The sequence below is a fragment of the Chamaea fasciata genome, unplaced genomic scaffold (genome assembly GCF_029207755.1).
Source record: "Chamaea fasciata isolate MVZ Bird 193981 ecotype frontalis unplaced genomic scaffold, bChaFas1.0.hap1 SCAF_3, whole genome shotgun sequence".
NCBI lineage: Eukaryota > Metazoa > Chordata > Aves > Passeriformes > Sylviidae > Chamaea > Chamaea fasciata.
Genome location: NW_027094088.1, coordinates 104,440,322 through 104,460,325, shown reverse-complemented (window position 1 = coordinate 104,460,325; position 20,004 = coordinate 104,440,322). Strand labels below are relative to the sequence as shown.

At 43.6% G+C, this 20,004-nt stretch overlaps 1 protein-coding gene across 1 annotated transcript in view; it reads left to right on the top strand.

The window, feature by feature from the left end:
• Positions 1-18,736, top strand: part of LOC136287547 (protein LYRIC-like) — a 30,515-nt gene extending 11,779 nt beyond the window's left edge. The window contains exons 4-11 of the mRNA XM_066180327.1: positions 2,304-2,372; positions 4,146-4,364; positions 5,303-5,377; positions 6,992-7,090; positions 13,533-13,636; positions 14,334-14,453; positions 15,920-16,049; positions 16,520-18,736. Coding sequence (XP_066036424.1) covers positions 2,304-2,372; positions 4,146-4,364; positions 5,303-5,377; positions 6,992-7,090; positions 13,533-13,636; positions 14,334-14,453; positions 15,920-16,049; positions 16,520-16,575 — 872 coding nt within the window. The 3' untranslated portion in view covers positions 16,576-18,736. The remainder of the gene's footprint in view (positions 1-2,303; positions 2,373-4,145; positions 4,365-5,302; positions 5,378-6,991; positions 7,091-13,532; positions 13,637-14,333; positions 14,454-15,919; positions 16,050-16,519) is intronic.
• The last annotated feature ends 1,268 nt before the right edge of the window (positions 18,737-20,004 follow it).

Sequence of the window (20,004 nt, the reverse complement as noted above, 5' to 3'; positions counted from 1 at the left end):
TTATGTGGACAGGTGCTGTTGTGATGTGGTTTAATTACAGAGGAGTAAAGAGAACTAACTCTGTTAATAAAACCGATTGAATTCTGAAAGATTTGAAAATACCCAAAGAACATGGTTCAAACCAAATGAGCTTAGATGTTGATATCAAAAAATCAATATATTTTATTTAACAGTAAAAGAGGTAATGAGAAAGAAGGAGAAAAGAAAAAGAAAGAAAGAAAGAAAGAAAGAAAGAAAGAAAGAAAGAAAGAAAGAAAGAAAGAAAGAAAGAAAGAAAGAAAGAAAGAAAGAAAGGAAGGAAGGAAGGAAGGAAGGAAGGAAGGTGTGAGGGGGACAGGGAGTGTGACAAAGATTAGAAACGTATCACCTCTCCATGGTTCCAATGATGCCCTGTTGCTTCCCTCCATCTGGTCTTCTTGGTGGTGAGGGTCCCCTGCCTAAAAATATAGAATCCCATGGATTAGTATACATTTGGACAGGTGGGAATGCCCATGTGCCTCCTCTGAGGGGAGCAGGTTTGACACTGTCCCTTACAACACTGTGGATCTCTTGCATCACATGCAGTGCTCTGGTGCAGGGTCTGGGGACTCCTTTGGGAGGGGCCTTTGATGGGCCATGACACCCCCTCTGCTGTCCCTCACATGGATGTCCCTTAGATGTGGCTTTCCTGGGGTGAAGGGGCCCCACAGCTGAGCTGGTCTGCACGGCAGAAGATGGGTGCTCACTGCCATGGCTGTGCCATGAAGCAAAAGACCTTTCCTCCTCTCCCCTTTGGTGCAGGGTCTGTGCCAGCCTGGCAGCAGATAAACCTGAGGCTGTGGCCTCCACCTCAGGGAAGGTGCTGGGCTGGGCTGTGGATGCTCTTCCAGATGCTTTGAACAATAGTGTCACTCCCCTTATCTCAAGTTGCCTTAGGCAGTTTAAATCACAGTTCAGGGTTTCAGTCAGGGGCCCCATCCAGGGTGGGCTTCCATGGTGCAGCTTCATTATGACTTTTTCTATAATGGGCAAAAGTCGTTCACAAAGACATTTAAGCCATAAACCGTAACATTTCAGTCTCTGACAGGGGTCATGTTCTTTTCTGCCACATTCCCCAGGTCCTGACTGTGTACACAGGGAGGGCAAATCTGCAGGTGAGGAAGGATCTCTGAAGTGGTCAGAGGCCCAGTGGTCAGCAGGGTCCTTCTTCATGCTCTTCCCCTCATCCTGTGGCCTCTGCCATGCTGATACACAGATGGAGCAGCACATTATTGTGCCCATGACTGTGGCTGGTAAAGATGCTGTGGAAATTCACAGCCAACTTGTAGCATGCCTGTTAGCAGAGCCAAGACCTTTGTTTGCAAGCGGATCTGCTGAGAAATCTGGCAGAGAAATCTCAGGCAGCTAGAATTTCACTGGAAAATACATTGCATCCCATGAGCACCTCTCTGCCTCCCCCCACCAAGGGTTACATTGAAAACAACAAATTCTAAGCTTTTCTGGGCTTAAAAGATTACAATGTGATTAGTGGGGTGGTGAGAGCAAGAGGAGCCCTCCCTGCTGTTGGACAGAGTCCTTCCTGGGGCCCCTGGGGCTGCTGGGGGAGAAGGGGACACAGCAGAGGTTTTCTTCAAATGGATCTGTAATTTTTTGAATGGATGAGCCAGCTGAACTGTTTTATGTGGTTTTTGGGAGGCTTCATGTGTTCTTCAGGGATGCTTCAGAGAAAGGAAGTGTCTTGGTCAGCTCCAGGGGCTCTGTTTTTTCCTTCATTAACCATTTTTGCCAGCACCTCCTCTGATTTCTTGGGTCATGGAGAGCATGGATGGAGACAGGATGTGGCCCCACAGGTGTGAATTAATGTGTGTGTAAACCAGCTGAGTAGGAGAGTGTGTCCACATAGCAGAACAAGTCTTAGGATGTGTTCAGGGCTAGAGGAACCCAGTAAACTGAAGTCTTATTTAATGGTTAAGATTTTCATTAGCTTTTCCCCACTGTCAGACATATGAGGTGGTTGATGCTCTGCTGTGACATCTCCCCCAAGGGAATGGGTGTCACATCAGGCTGACACACAGGACAGAAGAATATGTGCAGTTATGTGAGTCAGGGCACAACAGTCAGGTCTGTGATGGGGATTTCTTATGTAACACATCTCTACAGAGGAAGCAAAAGCTGCACACAGGGGACGTGCTGCACGAGATCTGATGCCTCTTTTACAGCCAGCATCAGAAACTTCCAGATGGCTGTTTACCTGATGCTAAGCAGTAAAGGCAATGAAGAAAGTTCTTTGATAGCTTAAAACTGAACTTTGCTCTGTGTTGTAGGAGTTTGGCAGACCAAGATCAGCAGCCGCGAAAAGAGACACTTAAGGAAGGAAAGGCTGAAACAAAAAGGTAAATGTACAGGCTCAATTCACACACCTGATCTGGCTGGGTTTGTTACCCCTCCCCACATCCCAGCATCTTTCTGTTTGCTCTGTTTATCATTTGGCAGCAAAATCCATGCACTTACTGAGGCTATTTACTTAAGAAAAAACAGCTTTGGGAGTTTTTACGTGGTAGCTTGCCTTTTACTCCACTCCATGCTCTCATTAAAACACACACCAGAGCACACAGCATTACCCACAGGACTTTGAAAGCAGATGTCTGTTAGATTGTAGATCTGCTAAAGGCTTGGTGTCACATGGGCTTGTTCCTTTTGTGTGGCTCGACAGAAGTTTTCTGATAATGGATGTATAAAAACATGTATAATTTGCTCAGTTCCAAACAGGTTTTTAGTCCAGGATTGCCCAGACTAAAGAATTGTAACAGGAATATGCTCTTATCCTAATGAGATAAAACTAAACAACACTTCGTGCTCACTCACATTTTTCCTCTGGGGATTTCAAGGTGTCTGCTGTGCACTTATGCCTATATACATTTCTGCTAACCGTGTTATATGTAATAACCACTATATGAAAGCAGGTCATGGAATTAAGACATTTGGAAGTATTTTCATTATCTGTGATAAAATGATCAAAAAAACCTCTAGGTTTGTAATCTTAGAGTAATTTAGAAGCTAAGATAGGAGTTTGGATATTGGAGAGACATAGCTGGATTGGGAGATGTAGCTGGATGTATGTATTAGTGCACTATCTGCAATAAGGCTCTTAAAGTGGTCTCAGATGTCTTATCAAAATTGAAGGGCAAGGGAACAGGAAATTTCAATAGAAAAATATACAGACACCTTGGGACCACTTTATCTGTCATTTGGATTATACAGAGCTAAATATCAAGAATTTAGATTTTTAACTCATGCTTTATCAAGGGTATTTAAAGGCTAAAGGTGCTGAGGTCTCCACTTTCTCTCCAGCAAAGTGAATGGGTCCACATTTCTTTCTTCATGTAAGTTGACCTATTGTCATCAGTGGTGCCAGCTTCAAATGTAGAACCCCACAGGGTTTAACCTTAAGGTCATGCAGGGGTTAAGGGCTTTGCTGACTCAGGAAAGAGAGCTCAATTCACCAAGTCTCATTTGAAGCACCAGGAATCTTTGGTGCAATCCTGCAGCCTGGGCTGTGCAGAATGCTGAACCCCATGATCATGTTAGCATGGGCATTTACAGAGTTGTGAGATCTGGGCTTCTAGGAAGCAGCCCTAACCCTGATGAGTGCTGGCTGCTGTTCCCGGCAGGGGAGAAACAGCAGCATCACCCTTAAGGTATGTGAAGGTGGAGTTGATGTCAGCTGTGGTCTCCTCCTCACCAGAGCTCCAGAAAATGCTTTGCTATTCTGAAGGCTGCAGTCATAAAAAACTCCTTTTAAAAAATATTCGTATGCCTGCACTGATTTCTCTAGCCGCCTTAAACTACCAACATCCAAGAGGTTAGATTTCTTTTTTCTTGGAGGCCCAGGTGTTCTCTTTCTCTCCCTTCACTGCTCTGGGCTCCCAGCAGGACTCTGGAGGCCTTGAGCCTCCCTTCCAGGGAGGGATGCCCAAGGCCACTGTGGCACTGTCCTTCTCACATTGGCCTTCCTGTAATCTGTAATTAATCCAGTATCTGTAAATAATTTCAGTTGGCAATAGTCTGATGGATTTAGATCAGGCTTTGTTCTGTTGTCTCTCCTGTTCAAACTCTTACTTGTAATTAAAAATAATGATGATCCTGTGGTAATGTTTATTCCCAAGAAGACCCCAGCAGAGCATCACTGGGTAGCTCGGCGGTTGTGCCAGCCTTTGACTGGGATGAGAAAGGAGCGGTGTGGCCACTCACAGAGGACCCTGGTGGTGGTGGAAAAGGTGCTTTCTTTGCCAAGGCAGAGTGTGGGACCGTGCTGAAGGGCTCAGGAGCCCTGCGGGAAGACTCGGCACCCTCCAGGTCTGAAGACGATGTTTTCTCCAATGTAGGTGAGTGTTGACATTCAAACATTGCTGAGGCGAAGCTTCACAAATTGCTGTGTCCTCATCAGAGTGTACCCCCACTGACATTCATCCTGCACACAGAGTGTTACCCAATCCTCTTGGAACCTGCTCGGTGTCATTTATTTCTCAGCAATGTGAAAAAAGGGATTCTTATGGCAAGAATTCCATGTGTTTTAGACTACCTGCTAGGTGCAAGTTGTTTTCTACCCACAGGTATTATTTGTGTCCTTTACAACCGAAGCCTTGCCTTCTGAGGATGCTCACACATAGTCAGAGTTAGGGCTGCAGGGTATATCCATGTATTTCAAAACAGGAAAAGGAAGGGTATTCCTAAATCAAAAGCATTTGATTTTGACTTCATTCTCAGTGATTAATTGAGCATGGTGGCTGAATTGAATGGTATATAAGACCACAGGATGACTCACCTTAGCAGCAGTAATCCAGTACTCTGATGATTCAGAAATTGCTCTTAGGCTGCCCTCATGTGACTTGCCTTCTCTGCTAGAGTCGTTTTCTTGCAAAGTACAGGGTTGATGGGGGAGGACATTAGTACCATTTTTTACTCTAATGCTTTCAAAAGGCCAAATTCCAATACATGACAAATTTCAATACATGTCAACTTCTGCCAGCAGTGCATAAAGGGGGCATCAGTTCACATGAGTGAGGAATTCAGGTCCAGAGTAGTGCCATGCTGGTGTGACATGCACGTTGTAAATCTGAGAAGGTGTGTGTGGTGATGGGGATGGACTCTCTGTCCATAAAGGTGATTTCTCCTTGCTTGATGCTTGTCTAGCAACAGCAGTGGATGCAGGTTTGGAATGAAGAGAACATGGAAGGGCTGTAATGAGCTTGGGAGTATGAGGCAGAAACTGTGAACATGACATCAGATTTTGAGTTACTGTTTGTTTGCATTTTAAATGCAGGAACCTGGGATATTGCAGATGTAAAATCCTGTCCTGTGACCTTTGGGACATTGTCAGATCTCTCCAGGGATTTAGGTGAGTGGCTTCTTGTTGTACTTCTATCTGAATTCTTCTATCACTTTCTTAGCTGCTTGGCTGAAAAGGGTTCTCATTGATCACACATGGGCCTTCTCCCCTGGAGCCACAACTCATTAGTCACTCTCCCTTGCAGAGCTTGCTTGCATCTGCAATCCAGCACACCAGTGTTTTAGTGAGTGACATCAGAACCTTTTACTGAGCGCTTTCCAAACGCGTGTACTCATCTTGGAATAAATTAAAAAAAAATATTGCCTCCCCTGCAGATTCTTTCTGTTAGGTTGACTCACACTGAAGGTTTCTGTTGTGCTCTGATAATCAACAAATTCAGAGAATTTCAGACTGAGGGGGAGAGTGAATGTGCAGCTTGGAAAAGCTGTGTTAGAGGCTGCCTAGCCAGCAGCTTCTCATCCAGCACAGTGAGGGATTTTCTCCTTGAGCCTCTCCATGCGTGGCCTTGAGAAGGATGGAGCATCTCCTCGTTCTGCATCGAGTTAAGCCTCATTTCTGGCTTTCACTTTGCATCTTTGCAACTCTCAATCTTCACTGATTGATTGCAAGCACCCCTGGTTCATACATTCCCTGCCTACCAGAAATTCACGTTTAACTGAAAGTTTAGCTGGATGATGAATGCAAAGTCTGGCCCTGAATCTGTTAGAGATGCTAAAGACAAGCAAAAATACATATAGATATCTGTGCACAAAACAGTGTGTGTGATGTTAGCCAGAATGCTGAAATCAGCTTATAAGCCAGATAAGGCAATTAATATAACAGTTGCCATATTTAACCATCTCTTTTCCAACACTTTGTCAGTGGATTCAAGCAGTTCCTAATGTATAAGTACTCAACAAGGAGAAATATTTTTAACATCTGAATTTATGCAGCAAAAAGTCAAGTATTTTTTAACATCTGCATTTATGCAGTCATACACAACAGCACAAACTTCAGAGCTCATTAGGTGAAAGGAAGAAAGGAAAAGTCAGAGATGTGAAAAAAAAACCAACTTTGATTTATTAAAGATGTGAAGAATACCCTAGTCTGTTATGTGCAGGCCTTAGAAAGGGGCTAAGGGGAGTCATTCAGGGAGGCATGTGAATCCTACTGGTTGCTTTAGTTATTGAAAGCAATCATCAAAACAACTTTTTCTTTTTCCTCCAGCAGCTCTCTCACCTGTGCTCTTTTATGGAGCAATTTGGTAATTACGGATTTCTGTTAGCTTGAGCAGAAGCCTTCTCACTGAAGGTGGTGGGTGTTGGAGCTGGATACTCTCTGTTCTGCAGGAACTACAGCTCCCTCCTTGGCACAACAGAGATGTGCTAGAAGTTTACATTTCTGAATGTTGTTAGTGTAGCCACTCCTGAGTGAGTTGTTTTAAATAACTTAGGTGTGTAGTGTCCTCGTCCAGCCTTTGTTAATAAATCCACTGTGATGAGAAGCATAGATTAACATGTGGCTTAAATTACATAACATCCAGGCATTGTGACATAGCAAGCAGACAGGGGCATGATTAATTGGTTTTAATAATGTGAATATACCTATGTGATTATCTTTTAGGCTTGAGATTTGGGCTTTTTTTGGTTTAATTTTTTAATGAAGATGCTTTCCTATGTGCAGATAACGTGAAGAGTAAATCATCTGAGGACAGTCCTTCCAGATGCTGTTGGCATGGCAGCTCGACTTTCCTCCCAGCAGATGATGCGTGGCAGGGGCAGGGTACGTATCTTTGCCCTTTTTTTTTGTAGGCAAACAAGTGCACCAGTGCAGGAACTCTCTTCAGTCCATTCCCCAGGCCTCAGACATCAGGGTCCACTTCCCATGTGGCTCGTTTGCTGGTCAGGGAGAAATCCCTTGTGGGTCCGGTTTTGAGCAGGTGCCCAGAGCTGCTGTGACCTTGGTCAGGGCAGCAGTTGTCCACGTGGGACCCTTGATAAGGGCAAGAAAGTGCATTTTATTTGTTTTCCCTCAGAAGAAAAACAAATAATGCAGTAGGTACAGTCTGTTTTGGTGCATACATACTGGTGCAAAGTGTAATAAGAGCTCCTGGGCAGCAGCACCAGCTGTAGGGGGCTGTCTGCAGGCTCTCGTGTCCTCTCTCCAGCAGTTGCACTGCTATCAGCTGCGGGCAGATAAGCACAGGAACAGGGCAAGTACAGGACGATCCCTCCCCACACCCTGCAGAGAGCGGGTCAGGGACTTCCTGAGCCAGAGGCACCAGGATGGGCTCTGTGTTTCAAAAAGCCCCACGTGTTACCAGTCACTTCAGATTAGTGAATTTGTGAAACGAGTTCAAAGCTGTGTTTGGTTCTCGTAACTGAAGCATTGTGTTTCCCTCCCTCCCATCGCTGTGTGGGAAGGTGGAACTGAGTGCCTTTTCCAGGCAGCTGCAGCCCGGGCTCAGTGGGGTGGCTGAGGGAGAGCTGTGGGAGGACAGGGTGCTTTTCAAGCTCCGTGTACCTTTGCCAAAATTTTTAATTTCCTTGGAAATGCCCTGAACCCAGATGCAGAATACAACTCCAGTGCACTGGAGCAATCAGGTTTTCAGTCCTTCTGTGACTGGTAATGGATGTTTTTTTAGTTTTAAAAGAAAGGCAAGCATGGGTCCTGAGTGGTTAGAATAATTTGGCATGAACAGTGTGGGTATTAGATGGCCTTTTGACGCTTTGGTCAGGATCGAGTGAAGTATTTATATATACCCCTGTTGTTGGGAGGCCTTTCCCTGCTCTTGCAGGAATGATAGCTGATGAGCTGAGAAAACCTCTTTGTGCTCTAGCTGCTCTGATAGCTTAACTGCAGGAGAACCCAGAGGGGTGGAATGCATTAGGGAGAAAAGACTGTGGTTGTCTTGCTTCTCTGCCCAGCGGTAACTGAAGCTCTGCAGCAGATGCATCATTTTGGCCATGATTTTATAAATAGCACAGTTTGCTTTAAAAAGAATAAAAACAAAATCTCCAGCCCTGAGCCTTCCTTTCCGTTGGTGCTGTATTTCTTTTCCCCTGCATTGCTGCAATGGGTGCCTGACCCTTTCCAACTTTGGAGCCCGTCACACCCACGCGGGATGGAGGGAGGCAGTGTGGGCAGCAGCGTTCCCTTGCACTACATTTAGCACATGTCAGACTTGGCACACTCTGGGCTTGATCTGCACTTGCAAACCCAAGCAGAGCTTTTCCACATCTGTCTGAGAGCAGAGTGAGAGGAACAAATTCAGCAGCTTGCTTCTGCAAACATCAGAGCAGAAGTGTTTAGAGGATTCTGCCTGTCTTACAGTTTGCTTTTTTGTCCTGGTATTTTTTTTTTCCCTTTGAATCATTAGCCTTGATATTGATGCAGGGGAGGGGTGCGTCAGGAACATGTATTCCCTGTATTTAGATGAGGTAATGGTTGGCATTAAGGTCGGGCGCTGCAGGCAAAATGAGCTCTTAGACAGTTAAACATGGCCTGTTAGCTCTTGCAGGCTTGGGAGCTAAAAAAAAAAAAAAAAGCCATTCATAGCCTAAATATGAGCTGGGGTCATTTTATCAAATCCAGAGCAGTACATGTAATGAGTCTCTTTGTTCTGTGCTGGGCTGGTGCAGACAAAGGAGCTAGATGATGGACTCCTGCCTCTGGCTCTGCTGGTGGATGGAGCTGCCTTGTCCTGCTCCCTGCTCCACATCAGGTTATCTTTTTGTGAAGTACCAGCAATAATAGCACCCTCACTTACAAAAGGCTTGAGGTTTAAGTGTTGGCACAACTGAAAGCATATATACATAGAGGAAGTGAGGGAGTTAGTGGTAAAGGGAACTGAGCAGTCACTTTTGGAATATTTAAGACTCTCTATCAGGCTGGTTTTCAAACAACAGACTCTTGTGTTGACATTCATTAATGATACACGCTGCTGGTGGTTAATTCTTAATTATTGTTATAGGTGGTGGTTAATTCTTAATTATTGTCATATCGTTAGTCCTGTGTCCATTTCTGGGCTCCCCAGTACAAGACAGTCAGAGATATACTGGAGAAGGTCCAACCATGCCTGTGCATGAGCACCTGATGGGGTCATTGCCTATGGTTGGCCTGGAGAGTGGGGAACAGGCAAATGGGTAAGAAGTGAATTTCCTCTTATTCATAAGTGAAAGCTTTTTTTTTATGGTAAGAGTGGTCAGGCAACAGAACAGTTTGCCCAGAGAAGTTGCAGACTCTCCACCCTTCAAAATATTCAAAACTCTGTTGCATTCCTGAGAAACTTGTTGTAGCTGAGCCCTCTGTGAGCCATGAGGTGGGACTAGACAATCTCCGAGGCCACTTCCAACCTCACTGATTCTGAAATTTTCATTCCATCAGTCATTGTCTCTGCATGTTCAAACAATTAGTCCTTAGCAATCTAAGCCTTTGTTAGCTGGGGGCGTTCAGTGTCTTGGAGTTGAAGCCACATGGTCAGCACTGATGGCTGCAGTCCCACCAGTCCCACCAGCAGGCTGAAGTGGCCATGATTCTGCCATGAGGGAAGGGGGCCCCAAAGTGGGAAGCTTTGTTCATCATTTTTCCCTACTCATCATTAGAGTTTGCATAGTTTTCATTCCTGTCACAAAGAGAAGGAAAGGGGGCTGAACCACTTTGGGTCCTGACATTATTTTTTGAGCCCAGGAAGTGCTTTGCTTTAGCCTTTCTTCCTTCTTCTGCAGGGTTGTTCTTATCCTCTTGCCTCTGCCTTGGAAACTTTAGTTGCATGTGTTTCCTAATACTCCCTTTGTGTACCTATGCCACACATCTGCCACTGTCCCTTTGGTGACATTAATGTACTTCAGCTTTGCTATCCCACAGAATGCATCACAAGCTGTGGCTGGTTTTGCTGTTCTAAAACATGTAACCCAAACAGTGCAGCCTGCTAGGCTGTTTTAGAGCACTTTTGTCTGCTTCCAAGGCAAGGGAATACTAATTTTATCCCATGCATCTGCTTCCAAGTGCAGTGGACCTATACTTTGGCAACAGTGCAGTGCAGTCTCAGAAAATCCACATTCTGCTTTGCAAATGCAACATCTCATGACCACAAGAGTCACTTTTTATCTGTGTCTTGGCACCCTCCCAATGAATCCTTCTTGATTGCCAAAGCAAATTATCCCCAAAACCTTAAGAAAACTCCTGCATCTCCTGACTCTGTGTTTCCTGACTTCCAACCTTCCTTCTGTTCCAGAGTTAAAATCAACTTTGTTTTATGGGAATCAGTAGCTTTTTTCCACTAAAAAAAGTCTTCAGTCTGGGTTTGATATTTTGCCTCTACTGAATTATGCTGAAGGAAGGTGCCAAATAAGGGATTCCTCCACCCAACTATTGACCTGTAACACAGAAATTTAAGCTTTAAACTGGAAATTATCTACCCATTTCAATGGAATGTATTACACAAGGGATGTCTTGGAAAGGATTTGGGTTAGGACTGTGTTCGTAACACAGTAAACTGCCCTTTGCAAAGGGGTGAGTTTTCTACAGCAGCCACAGTAAAGCTCAGTGCCATGGACAATATGCAGCCTACTGAGGAGTCTACCCTGCCAGATGAACCTCCCTTAAGTTTCTGCTGCCCATGTTTTGGGACAGCATGCCAAGAGAGACGATGGTAGATTAAAATCCAAATGTACAACTCCAAATCAGAAAAATTTTAATCCCCTTCTTGGTGATATTTTCCAGGCCAGATAATTAGGTTCAGCCCGTACAGTACTGTACTCCACCCTATCTATCAGCAGGCACAGAGAACCTGCTGACTGTCTCCTTTGACCAGATCCTGCTGCTGTTTGCCTGTTCCCCAACAGCCCCCAGGGTGCAGCCATCTGCTCCCTGTCTGCTCCTCATTATATAGGAGAGAGACTGGAGACCAAGGGCGTTCAGGTACTTGGTGCTGGGATGGACTTTTTGCCTGCAGAGGAGCTGCCAGCCCCCCTGATTTCTGCAGACACCTTCAGTGCTGTGCCTTTCAGGATCTAAAAGTGTTTTAATTGCATGGGGTACAAGGAAACCACCTTGGCCTTGAAATGCACTCTGCAAATGTTTGCTGCCAATGGAAGAGTACAGCTTTGTCTTGGTGGAGTTTGCTGGAGGACTGCAAGCAAGCAAGAACTTCATTGGAAAATGACATTTAACAGCATTGCTTTAAATCCCCTGGATTGCCAAGATGTTGGTCTGTGTTGGTGCTGAGAGAGATATCACCTCTGTCAGGGCTAAACCCACATGGGGAGCAGGAGGACATCCTGCTGCACAGCACATTCCTTTTAGTGTTTATGTTCCCAGGAATTACTGATCAGTTCTAGCCTGTGAGAGAATTGATGACCCAAGGAGAATCAGATGTAAAAATATTAGAGAGTATTCAAAGTTTAAAGACACCGTGGGAGATGTCACTGTAGAAGGGAAGTATGCTACACAACAGAAGAGATTTTAAGTCAGAGCTTTGGGATAAGTACATTTAATCAGAGCTTTGGGATAAGTACATTTAATCCGATTTCCCTATCAAATCCAGCAAATTGTAAAGAATCTTATATTGCCCTTAATTTTAGTCTGAGTTCATTTTAAACACCCCTGGGACACAATAATTTGGGAAGAGTAATTCTGAGATGAGGCAGAGTCACTGCTGTCTGGCCAAGTTTCATGCCCACATGTGACAAGGGTGAAGCATTAATGTAAACCCATTGCAGGCAGTTTGCCATCAAACCTATTTTCATGTTTAGAAGTATACACATAAATGCGCTTTTTGACATACCAGAAGTTAAAAAGGTGAAAACAACAGTTGTGGCTTTCCATGTGTTATGTTTTGCTTGCACACCCACGAGAGCATCCATCAGAAGAGCTGCTGCCTTGTAGCTCAGGAGACTGAATTCTACTTTGGACTAGAATTTTATTGGGGAATGCATTCAAAACTAGCTGTTCCTTTCCCTTTTGAAGAAGACATATTGTCTATATAGAGGGCATGGATTTGAAACTGAGAAACTTGAACAATGTTTATAATCATGTTTAAAACATTTGGCAGCAAACTGGTCAGAGCAACTTTTTGGAAACAGTTTTCTTTTATCATTCCCAGCATGCTTTTGGTTTTGGCCCTGCTTCAAGTAAAAGTTTTCCAGCTTGGGGGTTTTTTATTTTTTTATTTTTTTTAATTTTTTTTATTTTATTCTTTTTAAGAGAAGTAATCAGCTAAGTGTTATCTTTGTATGTTGTGTTTTTAAGTTGTTCTTCCTGTTAGGATAAGACTTAAAATTGTTACATTTAAATTGTTAAAAAATAATCAGGTAGTCCTTTCAACATTATATGCTGATTTATCTGCTTTTTTGCACCTCGTTCAGCTTGGGGGAAGGATTTAAACTGGTCTGTTTTGCCTTCTTGACTGAGGATAGTTTGCCAGTGTTTTGTGGAGAGGCAGCTGACGGCTTGCAGCCAGATTTTCAAAGGTACCAGATGCTGAAAGATAGAGAAACCTAAAAGATTTTGAAGTTTTTTGCCCAGTACTCATGAAAAGATGAGAATTGATGCAGGGTAGGTGTTACCTCTTTTGTGCCTATTTAGAGTTGTATCTTAATGAGGTTTGGAAATCAGTGCTGGGACGGTGCTTTTCTGGTTTACATTCAAAAAAAGAAAATAGAAAAGGAAGATGAAGTTGAGAATGTACTTGGTTCTGTTTTTTGTAAGAAAGAAAACACCAATGAGAGCAATAATGAATGCACAAATCCTTTGTTAATATTGCTCTTCCATATGAATAATTGCCCAGAGGATGGTGTGTTGCAGTGAATGGAAGAGCTTGTGTCTGCCAGTGTTTCTGGATATGCCTCAATCCTTCCTCATAAAATTAAAAGGAAATATTTGACAAACCACACTATGAGTTTTGTAAAGCTTGTTTTCTTAAAGTGCAGGCTAGAAAGGCTTTTGTTTTTGTATGTGCTTTTCTCCCCTTCACTCGTTTTTCTCCTGCTAGAAGAGTGCTGTCACTAATTGTAAATTGGCAGTCAATGTATATGTCTTAATACATTTTTAAAATTAATCTGTAAATGTTTTAACACATTTAAGACATGCGTGCATGCACATCTAAATATCACATGGGCAAGCAAGAAGACGTCAGGTATTTTTGCAACATTTGTGCTACTCACGTGATGTTGGGAAGCAGGGTGGATTTGAACTTAACTCATTTGTATGCTTGCCCTGATAGGTGACCCCTCAGTGATTGACCTGGACTCTGACTGGAAGGCTCCCACGGAGGAGTGGGGAAACTGGACTGGAGATGAGGAGCATCAGACGAGGGATGAGAAGAAGGTGAGGCAGGGCTGTTGATGGCCAAGGGAGACCTGGTCCTCTGGGGTCAGTCTCATCCACACTGGGGTCTCCAGTCCAGCCCAGCCCTCCAGCCAGGCTCCTTCGGTTGTGGGGGCTTTCTTATGCCGGGTGGAAGTGGTTGGCATGGTCCCTGCTTGACCTGTCTGAGATAGCTCGAGCTAGGGAACATACTTGCAGGAGGCATGAGATGGGCTAGGGGGAGTTGGCTGGTTCGGGGAGTTCATCATGCCCCTGGTATCGCTGCCCTAAGCAGCAAACCTGGGTGTTTGCACCCTGCTGCTGCTGACCTTCTCAAATACCCAGGTCTTAAAAGAGGTGTGGAGTCTAGATCTGACACAGCCTTCACAGCATCTCGGGCACCCAGGACATATTTATTTAAGTTTGCTGATAAGAGGGTTTGGTGACAGCGATACAGTGGTATCTTGGGTGGAGATGTAGAAGCAGAAGTCTTGTTGTTTAAATGATTTGTAGAAGCCCAGGGAAATGTTCCCTTTAGGCAGGAGTGGGAAGAGCTCTTTGCAAAGAGATGTGTTAAGCTGAGGTGTGCACCCTATTCAGAGAGACAGCCCTGCTTGTACACTATCAGCATACACTCCTGGAGGTAATCAGTTGTCCTGGAAAAAAACTCAAATTAGCTGTCCCTGGACTCCTCTTACAAAATTTCTGATGCTTTCAGGATTTGCCAAAAGCCAAAGCAGGCATTCGTTTCTGCCTCTCTGGACCCGAGAACAAAACACAACGGAAGAAGAAGAAAATGGAAGTGAAGGAAGCAAGGGGTGGAGTTGGACTGAGCCATGTGAGTATTTTGTATTCCAAGAGTAGTGTTTGGTTTCCTGTGAGCAGAGGGGGATTCTTCTCTGTTAGCATGACCTAAGGGAGACTTTTCTTCCTCTCTGTCTTCTGGCTTTCTCTTCTCTTTTCTCCCTGTCTTCCCATAAAAAGAAGTTATAAGCACAGTGAACAGTGGACTTTTGCAACATAGTATTCCCTAACATATTTTCAAAACACTTTGATTTTGCAGTACAGAATGTTGTGCACTAAACTTGGAATGCATCTGCCTAAACATTTTTTCATCCATGATTAAAACCAGATGCACTCCAAATTTAGTGTACATTTGGCCTGTGTTTCATCTGTAGCTGAAGGTCACCCAGAGATATCAACAGTAATGAAAAGGTGGTTCCCAAAAGTCAGTGAAGATAGAACAAGGCCACTGTTATACCACTAAAAAGCTTATTGGGAGAAAAATGTCTCAGACTGCAACAGAGAAAGGCTGTGGATAATGTCAGTTCATTTGGAATGGGAAGTGCAAAGGAACAATGTTGACTGGCTTTTGGACCAGTCCTTGCCTGTGACTGGTGCTCCGTGAAATGAGGAATTGTGGGGGGGAATAGCCAAAATGTCCAAATTGTATTTCATTCACCTGTCACAGAATATATTTTTCTGGACATGTACAGCTGCTTTTTTTTTTTTTTAATTTGTCTTCCCCTCACACCCACTGTGGTCTCTCATGATCCTTGAGACGATTTTGCTCCCAGATCTCCTGATGCTTCCATTTTAAGGGAAGGGTTTTAACCACCTCACTGACCTCATAATCATTAGGATATCCTATCAGTTTCCAGAGTGCTGCCATACCACTCTCTCTCTTGCACATCCAATTAGTTGGTTCAGCTTTGTATGTACCTTCATGAATAATCTTAACAGTGCTGTTCAGACTCCTCAGGACAGCATTGCTTCTTCTGATGTGTTTATGAAGGGCCGGAAGAAGCTCGTGTTGCATGTCAGCCCCAAATGCTAGTGTCTGGTGCCCCAAATGCTGCTGTGCAAGCTCAGCCTTCAGATGGACGTAAAAAATGACATTACTTATGAAGCCAGATCTACAAAGTTGCTCATCACACTCCTTGTGCTACCTCCAGTGTTTCTGTGGACTCAAGTCATTTAGCAGTCACTGGGCACATCTTATTCTTCAGTGTCACTACACAATGCCAGTACTTTCATATCAGTATTTCTTGCAGCTCTTCTGTTCACTGGGAGAAGCAAGGGGAAAAATAACACTGAAAGACAATTTCAACACTTTAATCCCCTCTAAAACAAATAAATGAGAGGTAGGTAGATAACATGGCAAACTATTCTAATTGTGTAAAAATTAATTTGTCCTGCAGTTTCTTTAAATGCCCCACAATAATGACATTTTCTCTCATATTTTGTACTTGCATATGCTTCGTTTAACTTGTATGCTTAGTGAAGCATATTGTTTCAATTAAGCCCCAGCAAGGTTTGCAAGCAAGAATGGAAGAAGGCCCCAGGGACTTGATATCTACAAAACATAGCAGTGATGCAGTTGGTGCTCCCTTCGAAAAATCCTTGGACATTGTTAATAATTCACCCAATAATGGTAAGTGATTGTTTTTGCACATCTGATGAATTTTCAGAATAACGCGTAATCTAATAAGCGTTCATAAATGCATTTTTAAGTGAATATGTGAAATGCTTCTCCTTTAGTTGCATATTTTAATTCTTTGAGAGGCTCTGTAGTACTCAGAGGCTTTTCTGTGACAAATACCTGTTCCTATTCCTTTCAGAGTTACTGTTTCAAAAAAAAAATAAAGCTACTATTGCATTTAGTGATAGTAATTTTTGCACAGCTCTTTTCCACATGAAACAGAAACAAATATAAATGAATCACAGCCCACTAAAAACACTGAGTCCTCCCCATGACTTTGAATTACCCTTGAAAATATGTGGCCCTTGTAAAACACATCTAAGAACCCTTAAGTCCTCTTCATCAGGCAAAAAGCCAACAGTTCTCAGGGATGCCAATACATGTGGAAGGTTTGTGCACTGTGCCTGTTGTTTGTATGGCAGGTGTACCTGGAAAAAAGGAGAGGAGGAAGAGGAAGAAAATGAAGAAAGAGTCTTGAGGGAGCTGTGTAGCTGCCAGAGTGCCAACCTGATGGGGCAGACATGCCAATGAGCTGCAAGGATTCTGCTTTCTGCCATGCCGCTGAGCCCCAGGCAAAGAGAGGCTCAGGAGACCTCCCAGTGAGAGGAAGAGAAGAGGAGCAGTGAGCCAGAGAGCGTGAGTGTGTGAGAGAGCAGAGAGAGGGAGCAGGCTGTGCACAGAAGGTGGTTTTGAAACAGAGTGGCTGTTCATTGCAAGCTGCTGCCCTGGATCAAAAGCTGCTGAATGGGATTTGACTGGTTGCATTAAGTCCTTTCAGTTTTTTTGCTGTCATGTTGTTCGTCAACTTGTAGTGTTCTATGCCATTGTAGAAATAGTCGGGCTGCACCTGACTGTGATTGTGCTTTGGTCCCATGGAGGATCCACCAGCTAGTCTGGTCTCCTCTGGCATTTTTGCAGAGGTGCTCACTGACAGGCTAGTAATGTACAGAAGGAAGCACTGTTCAGATACAAAGGGAGAATAACATGGATCATTCTCCAACCTCCTAACTCTTTTAAATCCTTGGCGGCTGCTATTGTCAGACTTTTGACTCTTACCTTGCCATATTTATACTTTTTACCCTGCATCAGACTAGTTTGCTCCTCAAGGAACATTTCTAAAGGAGGTTTTTAACTTGTTTGGAGAGATGTTCTAAATGCATTTTCTCCCTGGATTTCATGGTGGGCTAAAGTTTAAAGTTTGTATGTCCAAAGCATGTTGCATTTGTACTTATAGTAGACTGAGGTAACTTTTAAAAATAATTTTTCTTAATCTGATGTTTGGAAGTTTTTTTATCATTTTGTCACTTGAATATTCTAATATAAACTAAATTTGTGAATGAAGTTTTTAAGTCAATTTAGTATTTATTGAAGGGTGTGTATTTCTCCTTGTCAGAGGGTTCATAGTATGGAGGAGAGAATATGTTACAATAGAATACTGTGGTTTATAAACAATGCTGAACTGACACCACTAAAAGCAGAAGCACTTTGTTCCCAGAGGAGCTGCAGCTTTGGTGGTAGCTGGGGGGGTCTTCAGATGGTCCTGAGATTGTGCCTGACCAATCTCAGAAGTGCTGCCATGAAGGATGAGATGGTGTTTCTCAAATCTCCATCTGCATTTGACTCTGTGCCTTTGGAGATGGTGGGGGACAGTTACTAATGCATGTTAAATGTGTGCACATTTGTAGGCTTTGGGCTGATGCTGTGAAACTCTTTTCACTAGGACAGTGAATAACCAGGGATGTCCGTGGCTTTACACTGCCACAGCCGCATTCCTGTTTGCATCATGGAGCCAGAGGAGAGCTCTGTGCTTCTGCCATTGCATCCCTGATCCCAGCTTGTCTAAACTTTACCTGCAGCTCAACACTTTTCCCTGATGGCCTTCATCTGTTGTTGTGTAGCTGTCAAATCAGCTCTACCCTTCAGAGAAGCAATTAACTGCAGCAGTGTATTTGTGTTTAGAGTTTAGCTACTATATGTTGAAGGGCAGTTCTCTTGTGCTGTGATTTTTGGGGTAGTTAGCTGTACTGTGTGCCCTGAAATTTAGCACAGTAGGCTTGTTTCAGACAGCCAGGGGAGGGGTAATCTTAACTGACACCACTGAGCAGCCCAATCTCTAGGATCTGCACATCTTGGTGTTTGTGTCTCAGTGGAGGTGAAATATTGGCAGTTTGTGAATGGCCTGAACAGACCAATAGAGCTTTTATCGGGAAAGTAACTGGTTTGGAATAGATGCATAACAAGAAAATAGATGGCCTCACTGGAGGAACAGGTACAGCAAGTTCAAGGATTTAGAAGATGTGCTAATGAGTATGTGGGTAATGAACAAAGTTCTGCTGTCTCTGAAGCCAGTGGAAAACATTCATTGACCTCACTGGGGCCAGGATGTTGCCCATGGCCTTAGCAATGCTAAGCATGCTTCATGCTTAGCATTGAAGATAACCTCTGTCATCCAAAAAAGAAAGAAAGAAAAAAAACAGATAAAGAGAAGCTCACAAGATTGGTGGACTACAGATTTCTTCTGCTTTTTTCTCTATATCTGCTTGTAAACTTTTTGGTGTCTCTGTAATTATGTTTTATTTCAACATTTGTCAGTATTTCAGATGTCACTGTTTTTATAATTAAAAACTAAAACTTTTGTCCAAAGCCCAACACTCACAAGCTGTTTTATTTAATTTGTATGTGTGTAAGAGCATGTGTTTTTTGCTAGAACCACTCAATTTTTAAGCTTTTTTGAGGTACTATAAATTTTTTAAGAGTTTCCCTTCATCTGAACTCTTCTGTATTTGGGAAATCCTCGTGATGTTCTTTTGTTGTTGGGATGAAAGAACAATTCAGACTTACAACACTGACAAGCTGACTGAGGTGCTGATGACAAGCAGCAGCAAATTGTATTAGTGTTTTTCTGTCAAATTCTTCAGTACCCCTCTTCCTGACTTCAGTGGTGTCTGAGGCCGGCGTTTTCCTTCTGGCTTCACTGCTTCACCTCTGGGAAGTTGTCACAGTAATACACATGGGCTCAATAGTTTACAGCAGCATATTATTTAATACCACACTCTAATGTAGGCAAAAAAAAAAATTACTTCTACAACTAAATATTCCTGATCATAGGCTTTCCTAAATAATTGGAAAGCACCTTTCAGGGTAAATGGGGTGGCAATGTACAACATGCTTGTGTGATTCATCTGTTTTGTCAGCAGTTAGGAAAGGGTATGTTGGTTGTTGCTTGTTTGATATGGCTGTGGCAGTGCCTGAAGCCTTCCTGTACCATGGCCCCCAGCAGTGCTGCTGTACAGGCTCCCAGGGATGCAGAAGTGTTCTTCAGTGAGAGAACTGAGTTTACAAAAACAACCAAGCCAGAACACAAAGCTCTAAGCAACTCTGTCAACTTCCATTCTTCCACTTCCCAGTTTTCAGAGGCTGAAAAACCATCACACAGCGTAATAAATGGTCTCTGCAGATGCTTTGAAAATCAGACCTTTGAGTTCCTTAAGAAACTCCCCTTCATCTCCACATGCTCAGGTTAGTCCCTGGTTTCTGTGCTTTTAGGACTGAGGCTGTGCAGATCATCAGCCTGCTCTGCTGTTCCTGGCTCTAGAGGGTTAAGTGGGTGTGCTGGATGTGTGCATTCTCCCAGTCCCTGATCTTTGATAGCTGGAGACTATTGTAAATCCTCAGACAGGAGATTCAACATACCCCCAACATGCTGAGGCATTGCTTGAGCTATAACTGAACGTTATCCCTTAGAAGAGTGAATTGAGAGTAGTTCTCTCTGGTCATTCAATAACCCAGTGTAGTCTAATTGCCAGTTCATGGGCCAGGTCCAGCTGGCACCCCCTGCCTTCTCCCTAAGCAATTTATTAGCTGCTTGAGAGGCACTTGCCTTAGGAACAGCCAAAAGCTCTCCACA